This window comes from Mytilus californianus, unplaced genomic scaffold (genome assembly GCF_021869535.1).
Source record: "Mytilus californianus isolate M0D057914Y unplaced genomic scaffold, xbMytCali1.0.p SCAF_2, whole genome shotgun sequence".
Classification (NCBI taxonomy): Eukaryota; Metazoa; Mollusca; class Bivalvia; order Mytilida; family Mytilidae; genus Mytilus; species Mytilus californianus.
Genome location: NW_026262668.1, coordinates 17612794 through 17635836, shown reverse-complemented (window position 1 = coordinate 17635836; position 23043 = coordinate 17612794). Strand labels below are relative to the sequence as shown.

The 23043-nt window shown below is 31.5% G+C and overlaps 1 protein-coding gene across 2 annotated transcripts; it reads right to left on the bottom strand.

Moving 5' to 3' along the window:
- Positions 1-9201: 9201 nt before the first annotated feature.
- On the bottom strand, positions 9202-22296 carry LOC127729380 (uncharacterized). Of its 2 annotated transcripts, none has more exons than XM_052237204.1 (10): positions 22249-22296; positions 20965-21275; positions 19775-19942; positions 19141-19313; positions 18124-18294; positions 16854-16966; positions 16442-16499; positions 15560-15790; positions 13585-13717; positions 9202-12362 (listed from the first exon to the last, which is right to left on the bottom strand). In XM_052237204.1, the coding sequence occupies exons 2-10, from the start codon at positions 21264-21266 to the stop codon at positions 12272-12274; spliced, it is 1440 nt and encodes a 479-aa protein (XP_052093164.1). In that variant the 5' UTR covers positions 21267-21275; positions 22249-22296; the 3' UTR covers positions 9202-12271. The 2 variants fall into 2 exon arrangements, with proteins under 2 accessions (XP_052093164.1, XP_052093163.1); XM_052237203.1 differs by lacking the exon at positions 22249-22296 and adding an exon at positions 21932-22097.
- Positions 22297-23043: the final 747 nt, after the last annotated feature.

The following is a 23043-nucleotide window of genomic DNA, read 5'->3' as shown; positions in this document are numbered from 1 at the left end:
TTCATCTTCCCAATTGTGAACTTTCCATTTTTATGTAGCAACATTCCAGCAGCGCCTGCATACGGAGTATATATCCTCCAGTTGATACGATACTCCAGGGCTTGTATTTCTTATCATGAGTTCCTAAATAAAGTGTTGCTGCTCACAAGGAAGCTATTAAACCAAGTGTTCCAAGTGGTGAAGTTGAAATCATCCCTTCGTAAATTTTACGGACGCCATCACGAGTTGGTTGACCGATACGGAATATCCGTTTCACAGATGATAACAGATATGTTCCTAATGTCGTAACTACAATCCCGTCCCCTTTTTCCGAATGTGACCTACCTGGAGCAGGATCTGCTTACCCCTACGGAGCACTTGAGATCACCCCCAGTTTTTGGCGGGGTTCGTGTTGCTTAGTCTTTAGTTTTTCTATGTTGTGTTTTGTGTTCTATTGTTTGTCTGTTTGTCTGTTGGTCTTTTTCTTTTTTAGCCATGGCGTTGTCAGTTTATTTTCGACGTATGAGTTTGAATGTCCCTTTGGTATCTTTCGTCTTTCTTTGAAAGAACGGAGGAAATGCGAGATTAATTATTGCGATTCCAGGAAAATATGCATACAGATATATGAATTAGATATCAGAATGCGAGTACTTATTATTGCGATTCTCAACCAGTCGCATTTTTCGCATTAATAAAAACCTCGCAATAATTTCTGAATTTACAGTATTTGAAACCGACTTAGCTCAAATATCAATCTAACAAACTTGACAAATATGTTGTTGATTAAAAAATACAGCATTTCGATGATATCATTTTTGGTGTTTCTATTGAGTGTGAACTCTCTTCTTCAGAAAAATATATTGCCATTTCCATTTTTTTTTCAGATCAAGGATCTGATCAAAGTCAGTTATCAATGGAATTCAAAAGGGACCCACAAGAAAAAAAATGTGTCCATGCAGAGAAAAATTAGTTATGATTAATTTTGGTTGCCTGACAGATGTTTATGATCAGATCAATATTTTGTTCTATTTCTCCAGTCCAACTAAAATTGGTAAACCAAAATATACAGTAGTATATGGTTGGAATAGTTTTCTTGGTCTCCGTTTCGTTCCAATTTTTCTTCACGTAGTCTTAAAATTTGACAAGCTTATCGACGTCATATAGATGATTGAATGTTTTATTGACAACGTATGTGTTGTGTTTGTTGTACTGCGTGTTTATCTGAAGTCAGACGGCATTCCCGGTGAAAACCAATTGTGCTCGTCTTCTTGAACCTGAACCAACTTAAATGTTTAAAGCAGTACAAATTTCCTAAAGGTTTGTATGCAGACTTTAGCAAAACAATGAAGTGAAATATCTACGAACATACAATATTCCTCCATCCACGGAAATTGGTTCCAATGAAAATAACTGAATACATAGTAGTTATCAACAGCAAAGGGCAGTAACTTTTGATAAAAAAGAACACTACAAAGATCGCCCAGTTGATATAATATTCCAGAGCTTGCTTTTCCCAGTAAGATACCCTTTATCGAAGGTTGCTGCTTAACAGAAAGCAACTTAACCAAACTGCTCTTTCTCGTAAAGTTTAATTCATCTCTTCGAAAGTTTTAGGACGCCGTTTTGACTTGGTTGACCGCGATGCAAAATTTTTTGTCACAAATGACCACAGCCGGATAAGTTTCATTTGCAGCTAAAGCCCAGTGCCTCTATTCTCGTGTATGCAGGGGCGTGATTCTTACATAAAAACCAACAGAGTTACGAGGAAGAAATCGACAATATATAAGTTGTACGGTCATCATCACGAATTGGTTGACCGATACGATGTCTCAACTCACTAGCGACATGTTTTCGCGGTCTCAGATCTTCACATACCAGCATAGTTTACCGATTGTGTCTTATTCCCAATTGTGAAATATTTAAGAGTATGGATTCGCATGGCATGACGTGATGCATTCATAGCAGGAGACGCTTACTCTGTCGACGAATTGGTCTCGCTCCTTTTTGAAGTTCAAACGATTCTCTCAGTATCTGCATTTTTTATACCTTAATTTGTCTAGCTCTTCCTTATCGATTTACGATATTTGAACATCGGAAAACTACTGTCTCCTTCATTTATGACCAACACACACCGAATTGTTGTTTACTTTTTAACATGAGTAACACGACGGTAGTCACAAGTGGGACAGGAACTGCTTACCCTTATGGACCAGAATTCACGTCCGGTTTTAGTGGAGTTTCTGAATAGACTCACTCTTTTGATGGATATGTTGAGTAGTTAATCGCGTAGACGGCATGTAAAAAACAAGACAGATCTAACTTGCAAGACCAACAGGAGCAAAAATATAATAGAAATTGTATGACCTTCGAAAGATCTCCTTCTCCGATAGAACAGGTAAAAATTATGCAATCAAGTGTTTAAATAAACTGGAAGTAAAAACCAAATTTTGAGTTCAAGTGCTATACTGATGAGTCTTGAGAAGTCATGTTATAAAATTTGTATAATCTGTGACGATAACTGTTTGAAGAAAAAAACACAATAACAATCAAACTTCACCATGTTCACGAAGAAATGATAACACAAATCCTATATAAAATCGTAAACTGTTATGAGCAACACGAACCCAACCTTTTCATTGTTAATATTCTTTTATTATCATATCTTTATTGCAACTATTTTACGTTGTGTTTTAAGTTATCTTATATATATAGGTTCATATAGAAATACAAGAAAATGTTGTTTACAGACATTGGCATAATATTTACATGGAACGAAATACTCATTTAGATTGACCGACATTTACCTTTTCCAGAGAGCTTTAAGTTAATGATTATACAGGAATTTGAAATGATTGGATGGAATCTCGGACGATTATTGCACGTCAAACGTTTCAATATTCAAAAAAAATACTGATTCAAAAAAAAAAATTAAGTTCAAAACTTACAAATATATATGCAATATTTTTCTAGTTATATTCAAAACTTACAAATATATATATGCAATATATTTCTATTTATGTTTAATACTTACAAATATATATGCAATATTTTTCTATATATATCATGTATAATAAAAAAATAAAAATATATGTTCAAAATTTTCAAATATACATGCAATATTTTTTTTTACATATAGTCAAAAAATAAAATTTATGTGCAATATTTTATCTCTTATTTTATCTAAAGATGTGGTAAAAAAATATATTCAATAATATTGCATTCTGGGTAATATTTGTAATAACGGATTTCATTGGCTGTTGCAATTTAACGAAAGCGGCACAACTCGGCCCGAAGATAACTCGGACAGAGTCAAATCGGACCGACTAATAAGTCAACTCGGACCGTCTACAAAGTCAACTCGGACTGTCTATAATGACAACTCAGACAAAGTATTAAAAGAGGATTTGAACTATATAAATGATTATAAATCATTAAAAGTTAAATTTAACATCTTTTTGTAGCGGAGGGGGCATTAAGTGTTACCCTTGTCCGTCCCGTCCGTCTGTCCGTACGTCCCCATAATTGGTTTCCGTTCTCTAACTTTAGTTTGGCTAAACCAAATATTATAAAACTTATACACAATGCTTATTACCACAAAACGGTCTCAACTGTATGTGGAAGTTGACTCATGCATATTTACAAGCGGGGGCATCTTTGGCCAATGACAGATTCTACATTTATTTTTATTATGTCACAGTTTGCAAATTCAGAAACATGCAAATGATATTGTCATGTAAAACATAACATTTAATGATGTATGATCATTTATATAGTCTATTCAATTCCTCTTGTAATACTTTGTTTGAGTTGTCATTATAGACGGTCCGAGTTGACTTTATAAACGGTCCGAGTTGACTTATTAGTTAGTCGGTCCGAGTTATCTCCAGGCCGTGTTGTGCCGCACTCGTTAAATTGCAACATCCAATGAAATCCGTAATTATAAATATTACCCAGAATGCAATATTATTGAATTATGTACTTTTTACCACATCTATATATAAAATATTGTACAATTTTTTTTAATTTTTGGAATATATATATAAAAATATTGCATGTATATTTGAAATTTTTTTTATTTTATTTTATCAGAGACATATGATACAATTGTATTATATGTCTCTGATTTTATCATATTATAGTATAATAAAGTTCAAGAAAACCAATTTTCGCAGTTTGACAGGACTGTAAATTTTTAGTCTTTTTTTTCACGAGATATTCAAAGGTCCATAGTTTTATTTCATTATATACATAGAGATCAAGAAACCAATTTTCGCAGTTTGACAGGACTGTAAATGTTTAGTTTTTTTTTTATCGCCAAGGTATAAGGGAATTTATTCTTATGGTAATATGGGAGTATAAACAATGGTATAATGTGTATATTAACTTGCCAAAATGTTTATTTAGATATGATAAAAAGTACATGTTACCGTGCTTGTTTTCAAGCTTCAGGGTCTGCAAAATTGTCACAATTTTGTGTTGGTAATATGTGAAAAGCCACTATTACTTGTAAAAAAAAAGAACTTTGAACTAAAATATGAGTTGTAATATAGAAACAACAGGCCATCAACAACGAGCAAGGCCCATACCGTATAGTAAGCTAAAATAAAGGCATCAGCATGGCTAAATGTAAAACAATTCAAACGAAAAGCCAGATTTATGTACAAAACAATAAATTGAAAAAAGTATGAAAAACAGCCACCAACGACAATTACTGAATTTACAAGGGTCCGACTTGGGAAAAGCACATAATGAATATGGCGGAGTTAAATATGTTAGCGAGTGCTCAACCCTTTACTTACCTTCGAAATTGGTGTAACAGTACAACATAAGAACAAACTATGAATATCAGTTGAAAAAAGGCTTGAATCATCAGCTCAACAAAAAGCACCAAAAAAAAACCCATACAAAAACACTATGGACAGAAAGTACAGATCTAAGAGTACTCGCAGTTACTGAGGCTAGTTCAAAAGCCAATTATAACAAATAAATAAATAATGTTTCTAATGGAAACTCATGTTTGAGAAAAGAGAAAGAAAAAAATGGTCACATAACTCGATTTCAAAAATCTTGCTTTATAACAAAATACCCGAAGCCACATAATGAAAATATAAAAATTACCCAATAAAGGATTATAAAAAAATCACGAAATCATTGACAAAAGGTCCACTAAGTAAGTGGCCAAAATAAATGCAAACAACAATTAAAAGATCAGTTTGTTTAAATTTAAAAAAAAAAAGATTTTGGTAACATTTAGATTTCATCGGTGTTTTTGTTTGTTTTGTTTTGTTTGTGCATTTGTTGATCTGATGAAAATATTATAACATTATTTTCATCATATAATCATAGTTTCCAATAAGGTAGATATATTTTCTTAAGGTATTTCTGATTCTTCTAGATTAAAACTTGTTCGGTATCACAGAGGATAGGGTTAAAATTACTTCAAAAATAACACAACTGATAAAAGCATGATGGTTGATACTCATTGATTGACATGAATATATGCTTACATATACTAGATTACCTTCATCAAAAGATACATTTATAGTCCTTTTCACTAATTAAATATAGGCATTCAGTAATTTTATACATAAGAAGTAAAAATGACTATAAATATTCTCCTGATGACATTCTGTCAATGAATATTACATTGGCAATCACTAGGAATGCTCTTTAATATATTAATTGTCCCTAATTTCATAACTTATCATAAACATGCAAATCCGCTGTATCTAGTAAAGGGATTCTAACAGCATAGACTTACCAGGCTTTAATTCATTGAACTAGGAAAAATAATGTAAAAGGAAACCAATATAAATGCCGCGTGATTGTCGTACTTGTCCTCAGTATGTAGTCTAGGTCTATCAAATGTTCAATCAGTAACTCCAAAACGAAAATATTTTAATGTCACAAATATTAATTGAGAAATACTTTAATCATGAACAAGAAAAGAGACGTCAAGTTGACAGAAAACTTGGTTTTATGTATTGTAAAAGCTGCCAGGCTTGTTTGCCCTGCTACGTTTTTTACATATTTTCAACTCTATCAAGGATTAGAACTCCTGAACGGTAACAGTGAAAATCGTTGAACTTGACCTCTATTTTGTATTCACTAACAACATATTAAAATCTAATTGATTGATTGTTGGTTGCTTAACGTCCAGTGGCAAATATTTCATGCATGTTCAGGACGAAATTAAAATTTGAAAAGCATTGATTGAATGGTTCACAAGCTATTGACCTGAAACGACATAAAGTGCCATTTTCCAATCTAAATTAAGGACCATAACTCCTGAACGTTAAAATTGAAAATCGTCAATATTTAACTTGACCTCCATTTTGTAATCGCTCACAACATATCAAAATTTGAAAAGCATTGATTGGAAGGTTCATAAGTTACTACACAGAAACGACATAAAACATCAATTTCCAATATACCAAGGGCAATAACTGCTGAACGGTACAAGTGAAAATGGTCAATATCCAACATGACCTCAATTTTATAACAACATATTAAAATTTGAAAAGCAGTGGTTAAATGGATCTAGATATATTGCATGGTAACAGTTGTTTAATATAGCAGCCCACCCGTTGCCCACTGCCATACAAAAATTAATGACTGGATTTTTTTCTTCTCTTGACTCACTTAAAAATGGATATTAACCACTAGACTCTGACAAGAGTGCACACGCTGAAATGTTTCGCCTACTATACTGACCATTGATTTTATGTTGATAGTCCTACTTATAAAGTTTTACTACAAGTATCACATTAACATTTATGATCCAAGAAAATGAGATCAAAGTCAGATAAACCAAGCCGGAAATACATGTACACCTTTAATACAATCATTCTATACACAGAATATAGATGACCTATTGCTTATAGTATAAAAGAAACGTACCAAACCATGGAAATTCTATATAGACCAATGAACCATGAAAATGAAGTCAAGACAGATGAACCCTGTCAGACAGACATGTACACCTTAAAATCATTCCATGCATCAAATATAGTTGACCTATTGCTTATAGTATCTAAAAAACAAAGTTGACCAATTAAGCACGAAAATGAGGTAAAGGTCAGATGATACCAGCCAGACAGACATTTACACCTTACAATCATTCCATACACCAAATATAGTTGACCTACTGTATACAGTATTAGAAAAACAGACCAAAACACAAAAAATGAACATTGATCAATGAAACGTGAAAATGAGGTCAAGGTCAAATAAAACCTGCCAAACTCACATGTACATCTTAAAATATTTCCATACACTAAATATAGTTGACCTACCGCATACAGTATTGGAAAAACAGACCAAAACACAAAAACTGATCATTGAGCAATGAACCATGAAAATGAGGTCAAGGTAAATAAAAACTGCCTCACTGACATGTACATTGTAAAATATTTCCATACACCAAATATAGTTGACCTACTGCATACAGTATTAGAAAAACAGTCCAAAACATAATAAATTGCTTCCCGAGAGCAGCTGGATACAACCGCAGAGGTCCAACCCTGGACAGTTGGGGCAAAAATGGACACAATATTCGCACTTAATACAAGTCTGAATTTGGATTGTAATTCAATATTTGACACATAATAAGTCTCTGACACAGAATAACTGTAGTCAAAGAACTTAGAATTGGTTATATGATTTGAATTTATATTCAATTTTTTGCTTTTGTGCAATACACTATGCTGTTGCCCCACCCCCCACCACCAATTTTTTTTACCCTCCCCCCCTTTTTTTTAACCTCCTCCTCTTTTCAAAAAAAAATTCTTTCCCTCAAGATAAGGTCAATTCAAATTTCCAATGGAGTTTGCAACCATAATAACCCATTCAAATACATCATGAAAGTCTTAAAATAGAAAATGACATACATAATCATGGCTAAAATTAATAAACCTTAATCAGCATTTTCAAAATTATTAAAATAGTAACTTCTAAAAATAAATAGACAGCTAATCACCTCAAGACAATACAACATTTCTTTATACATAATTTCAAAGCAGTGTAAGGGAGATAATTCAAACACAATATTGTACTTACGTAATTGTCTATTAACCAGTAAATCCTTGTTTTTTCTCTCACTTTTTTGCCCCTAATTCCTAAATGGATTGAGCCATAACACCCCAAAGCCAATCCTAACCATCCCTTTGTGCTATGGAAACTTGTGGTATAATTTCAGAGAGATCCATACACCGTTCCACAAGTTATTGTCTTGAAACTAGAAAAATGCTTATTTGGGCCCCTTTTTGACCCCTAATTCCTAAACTGTTGGGACCATAACCCCCATAATCAATCCCAACCTTCCTTTTGTGGTTATAAACCTTGTGTTTTAATTTCATATATTTCTTTTTACTAATACTTAAGTTATTGTCCGGAAACCAAATGTATTCAGACAACTCGGACGATGACGACTACGACGTGATACCAATATACGACCGCAAAATTTTTTGCCAGCATATAAAAACTTAACATTGAGCAATGAACCATAAAAATGAGGTCAAGGTCAAAATAAAACCTGTCAGACTGACATGTACATCGTAAAATATTTCCATACACCAAATATAGTTTACCTACTGCATTCAGTATAAGAAAAACAGACCAAAACACAAAAACTAAACTATTACCACTGAACCATGAAAATGAGGTCAAGGTCAGATGACACCTGCCAGTTGGACATGTACACCTTACAATCATTACAGACACCATATATAGTAGACCTATTGCTTCTAGTATCTGAGATATGGACTTGACAACAAAAAACTTAACCTTGTTCACTGATCCATGAAATGAGGTCGAGGTCAAGTGAAAACTGTCTGAAAGGCATAAGGACATTCCAAGATACGCACATACCAAATATAGTTATCCTATTACTCACAATAAGAGAGAAATTAACATTACAAAAAATCTTAACTTTTTTCAAGTAGTCACTGAACCATAAAAATGAGATCAAGGACAATGGACATATGACAGACGGAAACTTCATATCATAAGGCATCTATATACAAAGTATAAAGCATCCAGGTCTACTACCTTCTAAAATATCAAGCTTTTTAGAAGTTAGTTAACGCCGCTGCTGCGGGATCACTATCCCTGTCGAGTTTTCTGCGACAAAAGTCGCAGGCTCAACAAAAATTAGGTGAGGATCAAGAGAAAATATTGTATTTGGAATGCTGATGGCAATAAACCTGACAGACAAAAATAATTTTGTTTTCAACAATTTTAATAGTGAACATTGATAAATAGTCATCAATATTAACAAATAAATAAAGATACAGCTGAATAAATATACATAGTAAAAAGTATATATATCAAAAAAATATCAACAATATTGTCTTTTTTATGAACACACAAAAAGAACAAGGACGGTTTTAGATTATTTTGTATTATATCAAATCAGTTCAATAAATTGTCCAATAATCAAATTGGACCAGAAACAGCTGTTATATACACATAAAAATACATACAAGATCAAGATTTTATCAAAATAATCAAAAACATTATACATTTAATGACTTTTATTGAGGTGGATACCATGCTTTATTAACCCCTAAATGCTATATATATTCACCCTGGTTAACTTTCTAGGGTTAATAAAACTTGCGTCACCTAAATCATATCTTTATTTGTTTCATGTGTGCTGTGTGTTGGTTCTTTATAATTGGGTGTTATGTCCTATGATGAAGACATAAGTTTTAATCAGAGAAAGTTACCAAAAGCTTTGGCCAATCAGAAAAACTAGTAAAGCTTTGGTAGTATTGCAAAAATGGTGTATATCCTTACTATGTACAATAGGGGAGACAACCTGACACTTTGCTTGCACTACGTCTTCACCTAAAAGGAAGCTTTTCATTCTTTCCTAGGGGCTTTGGTTATGATACAGTAAGTGATTGTCGTTTCATTTAACATTTTACAAAAAAAAATTCCTTGCTAATTGATCAAATATATGTAAAGTTTTCTATATATTTCAAAACATTGTAGAAATTTTAATAATAAAAAAATAAGTTCATATTGGTCTAACAAATGTTAATCAATTAGATATTTGCTTAGTATATAAGTACTAGACTACTGTAGGATAAATTGAAGAATGTTTTTTACAGAATTTAAGAAAAACATATGATTTTGAATATTGATAAAAATGTGCAAGAATGTGTAATATGTGAAAACAATATTTTTGTGCATGTGAAGTTTTCTGCTCTATCAAAATGAATAGTTTTGAAGTGAATTATAGTGGCATATGAGATATGATTTAACAGTTACTTAAAAAATGTTTGATCTGAAACAAATTTAATAAGTATGAACAAACTGATTTAAAATGATTATCTTTGAATATTTCTGTTTCAACTTCATTAAGTTAACTCCCCTTAACAAGCATAATCTCCCTTGATACAAGAATACATTGCACTAGATAAATTATGTTTTGGAAATCATACTAGGGGAATCATTTGTGCTAGTAATGAGAGAAACATGACAAAAGGGTGCATGCATGCAATTATACATGTAGTAATTTATGACTGTCATATAAAATAACTGACCACACATAAAGACATTTCAGAGAGACCTTGTCACAATGGAAATCACTCTGTAGCTTCCACAAAACATTCTATGAGTTTAAACAATGATTCAGTTACAAATACAAAGTAAATTACTTGTGAATCAAAGCACTTTATAAATGACAGTAAATGTGGAGATCTATTTGGAATTCTTTAACAATAGTCAAACATGTCATAAAGGTGACACCTCTATTAAGCAAAAACCTGTCTTCTCGGGTCACTGTCTTCTAGTCTATCTGTAGTAATACTGATGCATTTTGAACTTCAATTCAAATTTCACCTCTCTCATATGAGATCAGTTTTCTATGAGGGTAGGAATGCCCTTTTATCGTCAAGCTTCAACAAACATCCCTTTTTTTTTTGCTACCATTAGCGTCAAATGAGCCTTAATTTTTTATCGTCATTCATCAAATCTCATTTTGTAGCTAGCGTTAGCATCAAATGGAGAAAAATGTTTATCGTTAATGTTTTTTTAACAAATATTTTACCATCATTCGTCATGTGGGGTACCCCATTCCTACCCTCTTCTATAAGGGTTTGACTACAGATATTCTTATCTTAAATAATGACCCATGTATGATTGTTTTTCATGACTTAATTGGACAAAATCTTAATAAATCAAAAAATAAAACTGAATGTTAAATTTATTTGATTAATGGAATATTTTTTTTAAATGTTCAAAATGACCTGGTTTGATGATGAATATGTAAAAAAAGAAATTGCACTTCTATTTAGATAACTGTGATCTTCTGTTAAAAGCAGAAGAATAAAACTTTTTTTCCCATGATTATACTTCAAAAATTTACCATCTGGAATTCTGAAATAATTATCTTATGGGGACAAAATAGTTTTAGCCTGGTGCATGCCAGTGTCCTGAGGTAACATACACACACACACACTTTATGTCTATACAAATTTTAATTTAACATAACAGAAGTATTTACTTAATGTCATTTATAATACTTTGAATGTACATATTTTTTTTTTGGCAATGCCGTAGAATTCAAAAATTTGCTAAAAGTATTTAATGAAAATGTTAGCAAGTGTTTTTGAAAATTATTGCAGATGATGCACTTGTGATACTAAACAATCATAACCTTTAATTTTTAAGTTACGAGTCTATATTCAAATATTCTGTTTATTCACACATGATATATATATTGACAACTATTTTATTGGACTTCAAATGTTAACATCCTACTCATTAATTCAGTTATACAAACATTTTATGTTTCAAAACTGTGAAAGCAACATTTTTCACAGTTTTATTATTTTAGCTACTTTTTCCAAACTTGGTAAGAAAGGCTGAAAAAATTTAACCTTTGAAGAACTAAATATGTAACTTAAATTATACATATATAGTATTATAAAACCACAGAAATAATGCCCTAAAACAAAGCATGACTTGTTGCAAAAATGTAAATAGTGACTTTGTTCAATTTAAACAATAAAAATTTTCTGATGTGGATTCATATACTTTTGCGGCGTAAAATTTTTATAGTATCTGCATTTTTATAGAAACATAATTCAATATTATGTTTTTATCATCTGGTTGTGTCAAAGCAACCAATGCCCTGTATATTCATTGAATAACTCATTTATTTTCATGTCTGTTCTGACAAAAGCCGTGACCAATTTGTACATCACTAATACTTTTAAATGCATATTATCTCATTTCTATTATTGTAAGTCCGAACACGTTTTGGGTTTATTTGTGATACATTTTATGATATAACACATCCCCAGCCTGCAGCAGTATCAACTTCTGGTGCTATTTCTGGTGGAGGTTCTAAAAACTCACTTGGGAAATAAATTCTACAAAGAAAAAGTCAAAATGTGTTAAATTAAACAAAATTTATAATATAAATTCTCACCAAGTCTATTCCAATGAAATGATTATGAGTAAAGTTTGTTGGAGGTATATACTAGTTCTTTGAAATTTTGATACCTTGCTCAATACTAAGAGAAATATACACTTGACATACTCATTGTCATACTTCTCCAGTTATGTTTGAAGTAAACAATACAAAGCAGTGCAACAATACAGAATTGCTGACAAATTTGAAAGTAAGTTAATTTCACTGAACTAGTACACAATTATATTTAGGGGCCAGCTGAGGACCACCTCAGTGTGCGGGATTTTCTCGCTGCATTGAAGACCCATTGGTGGCCTTCATCTGTTGTCTGCTTTTTGGTGGGGTTGTTGTCTCTTTGACATATTCCCCATTTCCATTCTCAATTTTAATGAAAATTGAATTGTTTTACATTTGTCATTTCAGGGCCTATTATAGCTTACTATGCGGTAGGGTTTTGCTCATTGTTGAAGGCAGTATGGTGGCCTATAGTTGTGAATGTCTTATGGTCTGGTGGAGAGTTTCATTGGCAATCGTACCACAAAATGGGTAGGGTGCCAAGACAACAAAGAAAAAGGGCACAGGGCATCAGACACTGTACCCTCTGAATATAGTCTAGTTAGAACACTGTTATTTTTTATTGTTATCTAGTTTCTACTGCCTTCAGTTATCCTGATATATATTCAAGCATTACAATATTTTCTCTCCGGTTAAATTCTGATATTTTGAACCCACATTTCAATTCTGTTTCTGTTTTAAGTGGGCAAATATTTTGCCCAACCACAAGACACATTTGACAGTAGAGATTAAGTAAACAACAATTAATCAATTATGAATTGCACTACCATTATTTATGAATCTAATTTTCAATAATCAAATGTATTAAATGTTATCAGTATCACAAAATGTAGCAGATTGCTCCTTCTGTTTATGTAAGGAAGTGTCAAGAATACTTTGACCATCATCAGTGACAGTAAAGACTGTCACCTTGTTGTCGTTGATAATCTCAGCACTCAGGTATCTTTTATGTACGTTGTCTTTTTATGTTCTTAAGATTGGAATTCAAGACATGTATCCCATTGAAATAAACAAAACAACATAATGTTAAATAGCCTATTTAACTGTCATAATTGAAATATCTCTCAAGAAAAGAGTATATTGAAGCCATCTATCAGAAGACTCACCTGAAAGTACTTAGCTGATATCTACCATTGGTACGTCTGACAGATTTATCTACCTTGTCCTCAAGATTTCCTACAGATTCTCCACCTAGGTAGACTTGGTACTGTATTGTTTCTACCGAAAATGGTGGGACCCCTGAAAAGTTAAAACAGTGGCATTCTGAAAACACTCATTAAAACATCATAAGTTGCTGTGTGGTATTGTTGATCAATGGATTTTTATATTAAATAATGTGATTTCAAGGAATGCTCCATAAATATAATTAAATACAGAATTTCAAATGCCAACTGTAAATAATGGCTTGCTGTAGTCAAACCTGCTATAAATTAGACCGTTGGTTTTCCGGTTTGAATGGTTTTACAGTAGTAATTTTTGGGGCCCTTTATAGCTTGCTGTTCGGTGTGAGCAAAGGCTCTGTGTTGAAGACCGTACTGTGACCTATAATGGTTTACTTTTATAAGTTTTGACTTGGATGGAGAGTTGTCTCATTGGCACTCATACCACATCTTCTTATATCTATATAAAGGTCATCTCTAATAAGAAAATTTTTTTTCTTGTTAGGATACCTTTTGTCCCTAGGTAGTAAACCTATGTATTTTGAACCTCAGTTCAAAGGTCACCTCCCTAATGAGGTCAGTTTTCATAGGTCTCATGAGTTACCTCTATATACTGGTTTTACTGTATTCTTTTTTTTGTAATAAAAACATTGCTAAACTTTTCCAGTAAATTTATAGAAATCTAAACATCATACACTCATAAAGGGCATATGATACATTTTTGATCCCAAGGTGAATTTTTGACAAAATTTGCATACAAGCTATTTTTCACCTAGTCCATTCAAATATGTCATAAAAAATTACTTTCATGTGTTACTTTTAGAGATAAATTGGGTCCAAATTTTAGACATTTATTAAAGTTTCGGTTTCTTGAAGATTTCTATCTTTTGGACAGACAAACCTTAATGTTTTGTTTCAAAGAATAAACAAGTGTGGATTTTAGTCAAAACATTTGGCATATCATCTTTACATAAGAATGCTAAAAATTTGTAAAACAATTCTTTGGAAATAATTCATTTTTATCAAATTTTCATGATTTAAAAAAAAAAAACCTGTTTTGCTGTATATTTATCTTATTTAAAAAAAAATATCATCTGTGATTATTTCATAAAAAATGGTATACATAACCAAGCCAAATGTCATTTTTGAAAAGTGGGGTCAAGATAATTGTTTTCATGCTAATGATTTAAATCAGTCGAAAAATGCATCTTTTCCCGATATGTCATCCTTATACGTCGCAAAATTATTTTTTTTTCATTAGTAACGTCATTACCTCCCCTGTATCTGTATCGTATGCCCTTAACTGGTCTGAGCAATAACTTTTAGAATAAAAGCAACTTGAAATTTCATTTGACTATTTGAAAGTCAAGAGATATGAACAGACTTATTGGCTGAACAAAAATTACCAGACAGTATTTTGTACATTTCAAGAAATACAACTTTTGAGATTTTTGAGTCAACAAAGCAAAGAATATAAAAAGTAAAACCTATCATGATGTGTTTTTACTGTTTTGTTGGGTTGCTCTCTGATTCACATTTACCATACGTCTCCTTTTATTTTCAATCTAACATGATGCCTTGATGTCCCAACTCATGGAGCCTGTAATTCAGCAGTTGTTGTTGGTTGCTGTCTGCTTTTTTTGTTTTTTGTCTTTTTTAGAATATTGTGTATTTTTCTAGCTTAAATCAGGCTGCTGGTTTTTTAGTTTGAATAGTTTCATATTTTTTCATGTTTGATTCGTTTATAGCGTACATATGATATAGAAATTGCTCATTGTTTGAAGGTTGTAGAGTGACCAATATAGTTAATTTCATCCCCTTCTTTTGGTTTCTGATGAATAGTTGTCTCATTGGTAATCATTCCACAACTCCTTGTTTTTTTATATCTGATTGTGATATCCCTAATTAGTATCATACTTACTTGTATAATCAAGCCATTTAATAGTTCTCTGCATGGTTTTTGAGACGCTTTCAAACAGCTTTCCTTCCCTCAAGACAGGTACAAAAAGCCTTGTATGCAGATTCAATGAGGAGTATGGCATATCATCAGATTTCTGTTGGACGTAAAACGCTCTCAAGACCTTTGCATATCTAGATTCTATACCAGTTTTTTCAGTGCAGCAGTTTTGTGTTGGATCTAAATAAGCTTTAACTGCAAAATTTACAAAAAACATTTTTTACAAAATTATCGACATCTTGCATATATAAAGAAAACATATACACAAAATGTACATGTACTAGACATTTATGTTATTTATTTCACGAGGACCCAAAAAAAAATTTCAGTCTTGTATAAAGTTTTGAAAATTTGCCTTCTGTGCTAACAATAATTTCAATGAAAAGCACACATTTTGTCAAATAATACTTCAATAAAGGACCAATCTCAGGTGTAACATGTGAATACTACTTATAAAGTGACATGATTTACTGGCTTTTGATGTGAGGGTAAACTTATTGCAGGAGCATTTTATTGAGGTTTTTCTTATTCTTAACTAGTAATTACTTGTCAAGTTGTGATAATTTCAGAAATTTTCATTCATTTTATTTCATGTTGTATCATAAGCATCTTCCCAATATTCATTTTCATTTGTTTCCCTTGAAATTCATGAGATAATTTAAAAGGGACAATTAACTAATGTCTCTGCACCTTTTGTAAGCCATATATTTTTAGCACCTTCTTTGTTCAATAGATTTTTTGTACATCTATCATGTAAAGAAAAAAATAGTATTTCAAAATAACAAAAAAAGGGACAAATTGTGCATTTGGACAATCTAAAATAATAATAAATAATATTATTCTTACCGTCTCTGCTGTAACTCACTACAACGTTAATACTTTGTAAATTTACAACTCTTATACCCTGAAACACAATAAGAAAATTATGCAAATATGATTTTTTTACTTTTTAAAATTACAAGAAAAGTTGACTTGTGCTCCGTTGAGCAGTAGATTAACAAAATATTTGGCTCTGGTTTCTAATCTAACTAGATTATTAAAAAATACACTAACTGTTATTGATCAGCCAGTATATATACTTTTCCCCCTTATTGTATAAATTATCACGGAGGGACTTCTCAGTGATATACTTGTAATATTATCATTATGCTCTGACATACCTTTTTCATTCTTCTAATAAAATTGCAATAAAATTTATTTATAACAAATCATATAAGATTTTTTATCTTACATATATGATATTTTAACTGTCACATACCTTTTGAGATTTCAACCAATATCCCATTTTGTGTACTACATCTTTGAACGGTCCAAACTTTACAACAGTAGAAAATGGTATATGCTGCATGCTGGGAAGTTCATCATGATAACCTAAAAAACATAAATAACAGAACAGTTTGATAAGTAATATTTAGAAATACAGGGAAATGATAAAATCTGAAGGACTGAAAATAGCCTTAAAATATAGAAAACTATGAGAATATTAGGAATGTTGGACCTAACAATACTATGAAACCTCATATCATATTGAGTTAAGTGTTACAATTTCCCACTTTGTAATCTGACTGTTAGTGGGTACTTTGTTTTGAGATTTTCCACTGTATTGAACTGTTAAATGAGAAAGTGATAGTGCACTGTACAAAGTTAGGACATGTCAATTAATTTCATCATTAACATTGCCGGTGTAAGTGAACATCAAATTGGAGTGTTATACAGTTCTAGTCCCTATTCCTAAAATTGCTAAACAGAGATTATTTGATAGTAAATTGAATTAATGACCAAGAACATATCAACATTCTATGATGCCTGGTATATTACATTTCTGTTTCATAAAGGTATATCATGTTTCTCTATTTGTTTATTTCAACTGATTTTTATAAGTTTGTTCCTGTGTTGTGCTTTTATACTACTGTCAATGGTTAAAGGGAGGGTTGGGCGTCCCTAACATTTCAACCCCGCCACATTATTATGTGCCTGTCCCAAGTCTGTAGTTCAGTGGCTGTCATTTTTTGCTGTATATCATATTTGATTTTCATTTGTTGGTTTGTACAGAATTCAGACTGTTGGTTTTCTCATTTGAATTCTTTTACATTATATTATCCCAGGGCCATCTATAGATTTCTATGCCTTATGGGTTTTCCTCATAGTTGATGGCCGTACCATGATTGACCTATAGTTGCTAACATCTACATCATTTGATCTCTGGTGGATAAAGTTGTCTCATTGGCAATCTCACCACATCTTCTTTATTTTATATTAAGAACAGATGGATGTGGCTAAGAGCATTAATTATTGTAGCTAGCAAGACCACTGTGTCAAATAAAAGTATAAAGCAATTTTTTCTTATTTATCTTAAGTTAAAGATATATTGATTGACAGGATCTGATAAGTAGGTAGCCTTTAGATTTTGACCATCACTGGAAAACAAATACATAACAGCATTCCATCTACTACTCCTTCCAATTATTTCTTCCCTGGGTTCTTCACAGTGAGAAAGAGGCTCTCTATTCTTCCTTCAAGTAACTTACCAATCTTGACATATTCAGGTTTTCCTATGATGAAATAGACTCTCACTGCAGAGATTTTCACGATGTTTTCTGTTCCCTTTTCTTCCCAGTATGTTTTATTAGGATCTACTGACATGGAACCAGTTGACTCATTCTCATGAAATTCAATCATTTCTACATTTAAAATCACACCTATGAAAAAAAAATAAAAATATTACCTCAAGATACATATAGATTTTTATGTAAAGTTAAATTTCTCCCTTAACAGTAGTTATTTAAACTTCATTATAACAGTCACAATATCAAAATATACAACTTATGACTGCAGTCAATTGCCACTGGATGCTAAACCACAAACAATCAATCAATCATTTCATTAACTGATTAATTTCAAAACCAAGTAACATGAATTCACTGCATTCAAGTGAGTTGCCATTTATTTCTCATCTAGTTTCATTGTACATTTACATCATCACAATGTTTATTGTAACATTATGATAATTTAATTGAAACATTAAATGAAAATTTTATAATTTTTCAACAAAAAGGTATATTCTTGTACCAATAGATATTTTTGAATTTTTTTCCAAAAGATTGAAAACATCATGTCCATAATATGTCAGTTTTCCAAAGAAATCTATGACATGTATATAAGATATATTCATAACCATCGTTATGTATATCTATTGTTATACCTGATCCTTCAATAAAGTTAAATTTTACAAATATCCTTTACATCTGGAAATAGGTCATAACTACAATTCAATTAAAGTGCTTCTAAAATGGAGATGAGCACAGGTACCCCTATCACTTGTGTGTATTATACTATACAATGTATTTCTTTAAGCATGATAAAATAAAACCTATTTTTAATGAAGGCACTTACAATGACGTTGACCTTACCTCAATGTATATAAGGTCGAAACAATAGCCAAAGGATACAAAAAGAACCAAAATCTTTTTTTTTCATTTCAAAAAAGGAAAATAAAAATCATCAATTGTTTTTCTTCAATCAAAGATCTTAGAATAAGTTCCTACCTGGTAATGGTTTTTTAATGAATTGTTTATTGAGTTGTTCTATAGAATCTTGAATTGTACTATTAGATGACACAATGACATAACTATATTCATCCAGTTTCCCTGGTAACGCTGTAGTAAAACCTATCTGTGCTACAGGTAATGTGGAATTCATCTGTGGAACTAACCATAACCTAGGAAAGCAATAGAAAATTCAGTATATAGCAACAATTGGAAAATTTGATGGATTATCTCCCTTTGCATGTAAATGCATTGAATACATTAAATGAAAAGCTTTACTTCACTTTTTGCTTTATCCCTAAGAAAATTATGGTTATGAAAAAAAATCACTAGTTTACTGACTACTAAAAAACATGATGCTTCAAAAACATTTGTAGCAGTTATCAATTAATCATTGTATACAAAAAACACTTAAAAGTTAAATGAAAAAGTGACCTATATAGACTTTCAAATTTTCTTTTATATTTGTATGCATTCAAGGTAGAAAGCTGATTCAAAAACTGAAAATGCAAAACAAGGCAATCTCAGACGACATTGTATGAGATTACAATTGTCTGTGATGTTTCTTGTCTTGGTACTTTTATATCTCCTTTACGAAAGAATCGGGGAAAAAAATACTGATAGATATATTTACCTTAACCCTGATAAATATCTGTTTAGACCAAATGCTGATTCCATATAAACAGGGTCATCCTGGTCAGAGGTAAAATCATTCTTTATTTTAAATGTCACTGTTTCACATTTCCACAAACTGTATTCTGGGTTCAGTTGTAGCCAGGAATTGGCCTGTTCAATGATTGAGCTGTCAATAAAAACATACTGATGCCATTACTTACATGTTTATTTAGTCTAAAATTAAGAAAGTAACAGCAAGTACTACTGTGGATTCATTATTATTTGTTTGATACCAATTTTCATGGTTTTCATGGCTACAGGTGAACCACAAATGTAAATGTTCAACGAATTACAATTTTTCTATCAGCCTATATGCAGACTAGGCAAAACCACGAAATGGCATATCCATGAAAAGGCAAGTTTTCTGCAATCCACGAAAATTGGTACTCACAAAAATAAATGAATCAGTAGTAGATATAAAGATGCATAGTCTCAAAAGAAAGAAAATTAATTTGTAAAAAGCTTAAAACCAGGTAAAATTGGAGATTTTGCTGCATGAGCATTCATTCCTGTTTCGGACAATGAACAAATTCAACTTATGTTTGTAGACATTGAATGGTTGTTTTATTTGTACTACAGTTTTTAAAACTGTCCAAAATTGAACATTTTGGGAAGAAATCAACAATCAACGAATTTATTTCACAACGATTTGAAAAACCTCTTTGCAAACACATTAATAACCTCACAAACAATGATTTATAAGGTCTCTGCTCTCATTGCTTAATTCCAGGTACATGTAGATAGGGCAGAAGCAATTAATACCAATTTAAAGAATTAGGGTTAATATAATATGAAATTAATTTCTATCAAAAAGAATTAAAACAAGGAATTATTTGAATCTGGAATAATTTTGAATTCTGAAAAAATGATAAGATATGTATGATAAAATCTAACCCAATTAAGGAGGGTTAGCCATGCATGAATGGATAAGGGGGGTTAAATAGTTCATACTGAAATATCAGTGAAAGTAACTTGAACCTTTACAATGTGTGCATGGCTAACCCACTTTCGTTGTGTTAGTTTTCATCAAACATTTCTTATCAGTTTTCCAGAATTCAAAATTATTCCAGATTCAATCAATTCCTTGTTTTATAGTGAACCCTGTCTGATTTTTTTTATCTTTAAGCCCTGTTTGATCAACTGACTCACCTAAAATCTGAAAATGTAGGATCAGTTGCAATTTCTGCATGAGTTTTCTGAGGGAGAAAATCCACATAGGTCAAAGGGGGAATTGTTTCTTCTATTGTTCCCTCCTCTGAAAATACCGGATTATTAATGCCGTTTTTCTTCTGATCATTGAGTGTTTGTTGTGTGTCAGTGGTCTGTTGACTCTCTGGCTGGTCAGGGTTTGATGAGTTGACTTCCAGCACAGGGCTATCATTTGTTTCATTGCTATCAAGCTTCATTTCTCCCACCATGTTAGGTAATTCAACTTCTTCTTGTGTAGCCATTGTGTTAATCTGTAATCAAATATGATATGGATGTAACCAAAATTAAATTAATTTTCGGTCCCCAATGGCAAATATCACAATGTATCATAGTTTAAGCAATTACCTGATAGGAAGAAATTTGTCTTATTTTAATACATTTCCAAATTTATTACTGCTGCCCCCATCCCCCACCCCTATTTTTCAGATTGACCTATGGCCACACTTTACAAAAATATAAAGCCACAGGTAAAGTTTTGCATGTTGATAAATTTACATCATACATTTAGACAATCATCAATTAACATGATAAAGGACAATGGTAAATGATATGCCATGTCACATTTGAGGGTAAACACTCATCAAAAATACAAAACCTATAATATTTTTTTTAAGAAGCCCAAATTAATTTTTTGCTTTATACCATTCATCAAAATATATGTTTTGGAGTTAAATACCCTCTATTATATATTATATCTCCTCCCCGCTGGCATATTGTATATTTCTGTTGAAATTTAATTAAGACTTTTATACGTTTGTCAATAAGGTATAGACACCAAACATTGCATATTCTCTACATCAGATTACACACATATGTAACTATCAGCTGATCATACATGTATATTGATGAAATAGTAAATCGAATTTTAAACTTGCATGCCATTCATTAGAATATTACTTGTACTCACCTTTGCTTCTCTCACTAAAATAACTTGGCTTGAATTACTGGGACTTTCGGACGTGTCGTTTCTTATCATGTGGAAGTATTGATTTATTAATTAATCTTTCTCTTTAGATGTGTCGTAACTGGTCAATCGGCCACGCGTAACCAACAGTGACACATAAACAATAACAATACCCCCTGATTAATCAAGCAAAACACACGTTTTTTTTTTACCTGAGTGCACCTACAAACACTTATATATAGTTTTATTTAGTTGTTTTAATTTTATGCACTTATCTCTCGATGTTTGATTTAATTAACAACGTTTTATTGCATGTTTACCTGTTAACTACCTGTGTTCACTGCAGTCTGCACGTTTTCTTCTTTTTATTGTTTACATTGGTTGCATCGTGAAAAGTCTTCAGTTGTAAAATAAGTCACACGTTACAAAAAGCGCTTTGCTGACACAAAATTGTCAGGTCATAAGATTAAAATGCCCTCGCTTCGCAAACCCAGAAACCCTAAAGCATTTGTTAAGGGAATCATAAGGTACTGAAGATTGGGTTTGGGCATTTTGATGGCAACATCCATATATTTTCGGCCACGGAAAAGCCGAATATAAGGCTATTTATTAAATGAATAAAACATTTATACAACTTTAAATAGAAATGAAAATGATAAGAATAACGAATAGGAATAAAAATTTTATTAGTTTAAAATAAAAAAATAGGATTGTTACTAAAGAAAAAACATATAAATAACAAAATGATAGACAGAAAACAATACAGACATGTAGCATGGAAAAAAAATAAACGTATAATATTTATTACAATTCTATTTTTGACATCATGCCTCCTCTATAAAGTTATCATTTCAAATATCTTGATTATATATCATATTATAATATAAGCCATTAATCATACACAGTTCATATATTGACATTATAGTTGTTTCTCTCATTATACATTTCACTTCGATACTGTTAACAATGATAATTAATATATCACATGAATTTAATACTGCACAAAAATAAACTTTTTACATTAACCCTTTAAAAGGGGGGGGGGGAGCAAGGGGTTTAACTGTTATGCTGTTTTGGGACAATTTAATTCTTTGTTATCTGGTTATTCTGAAAAT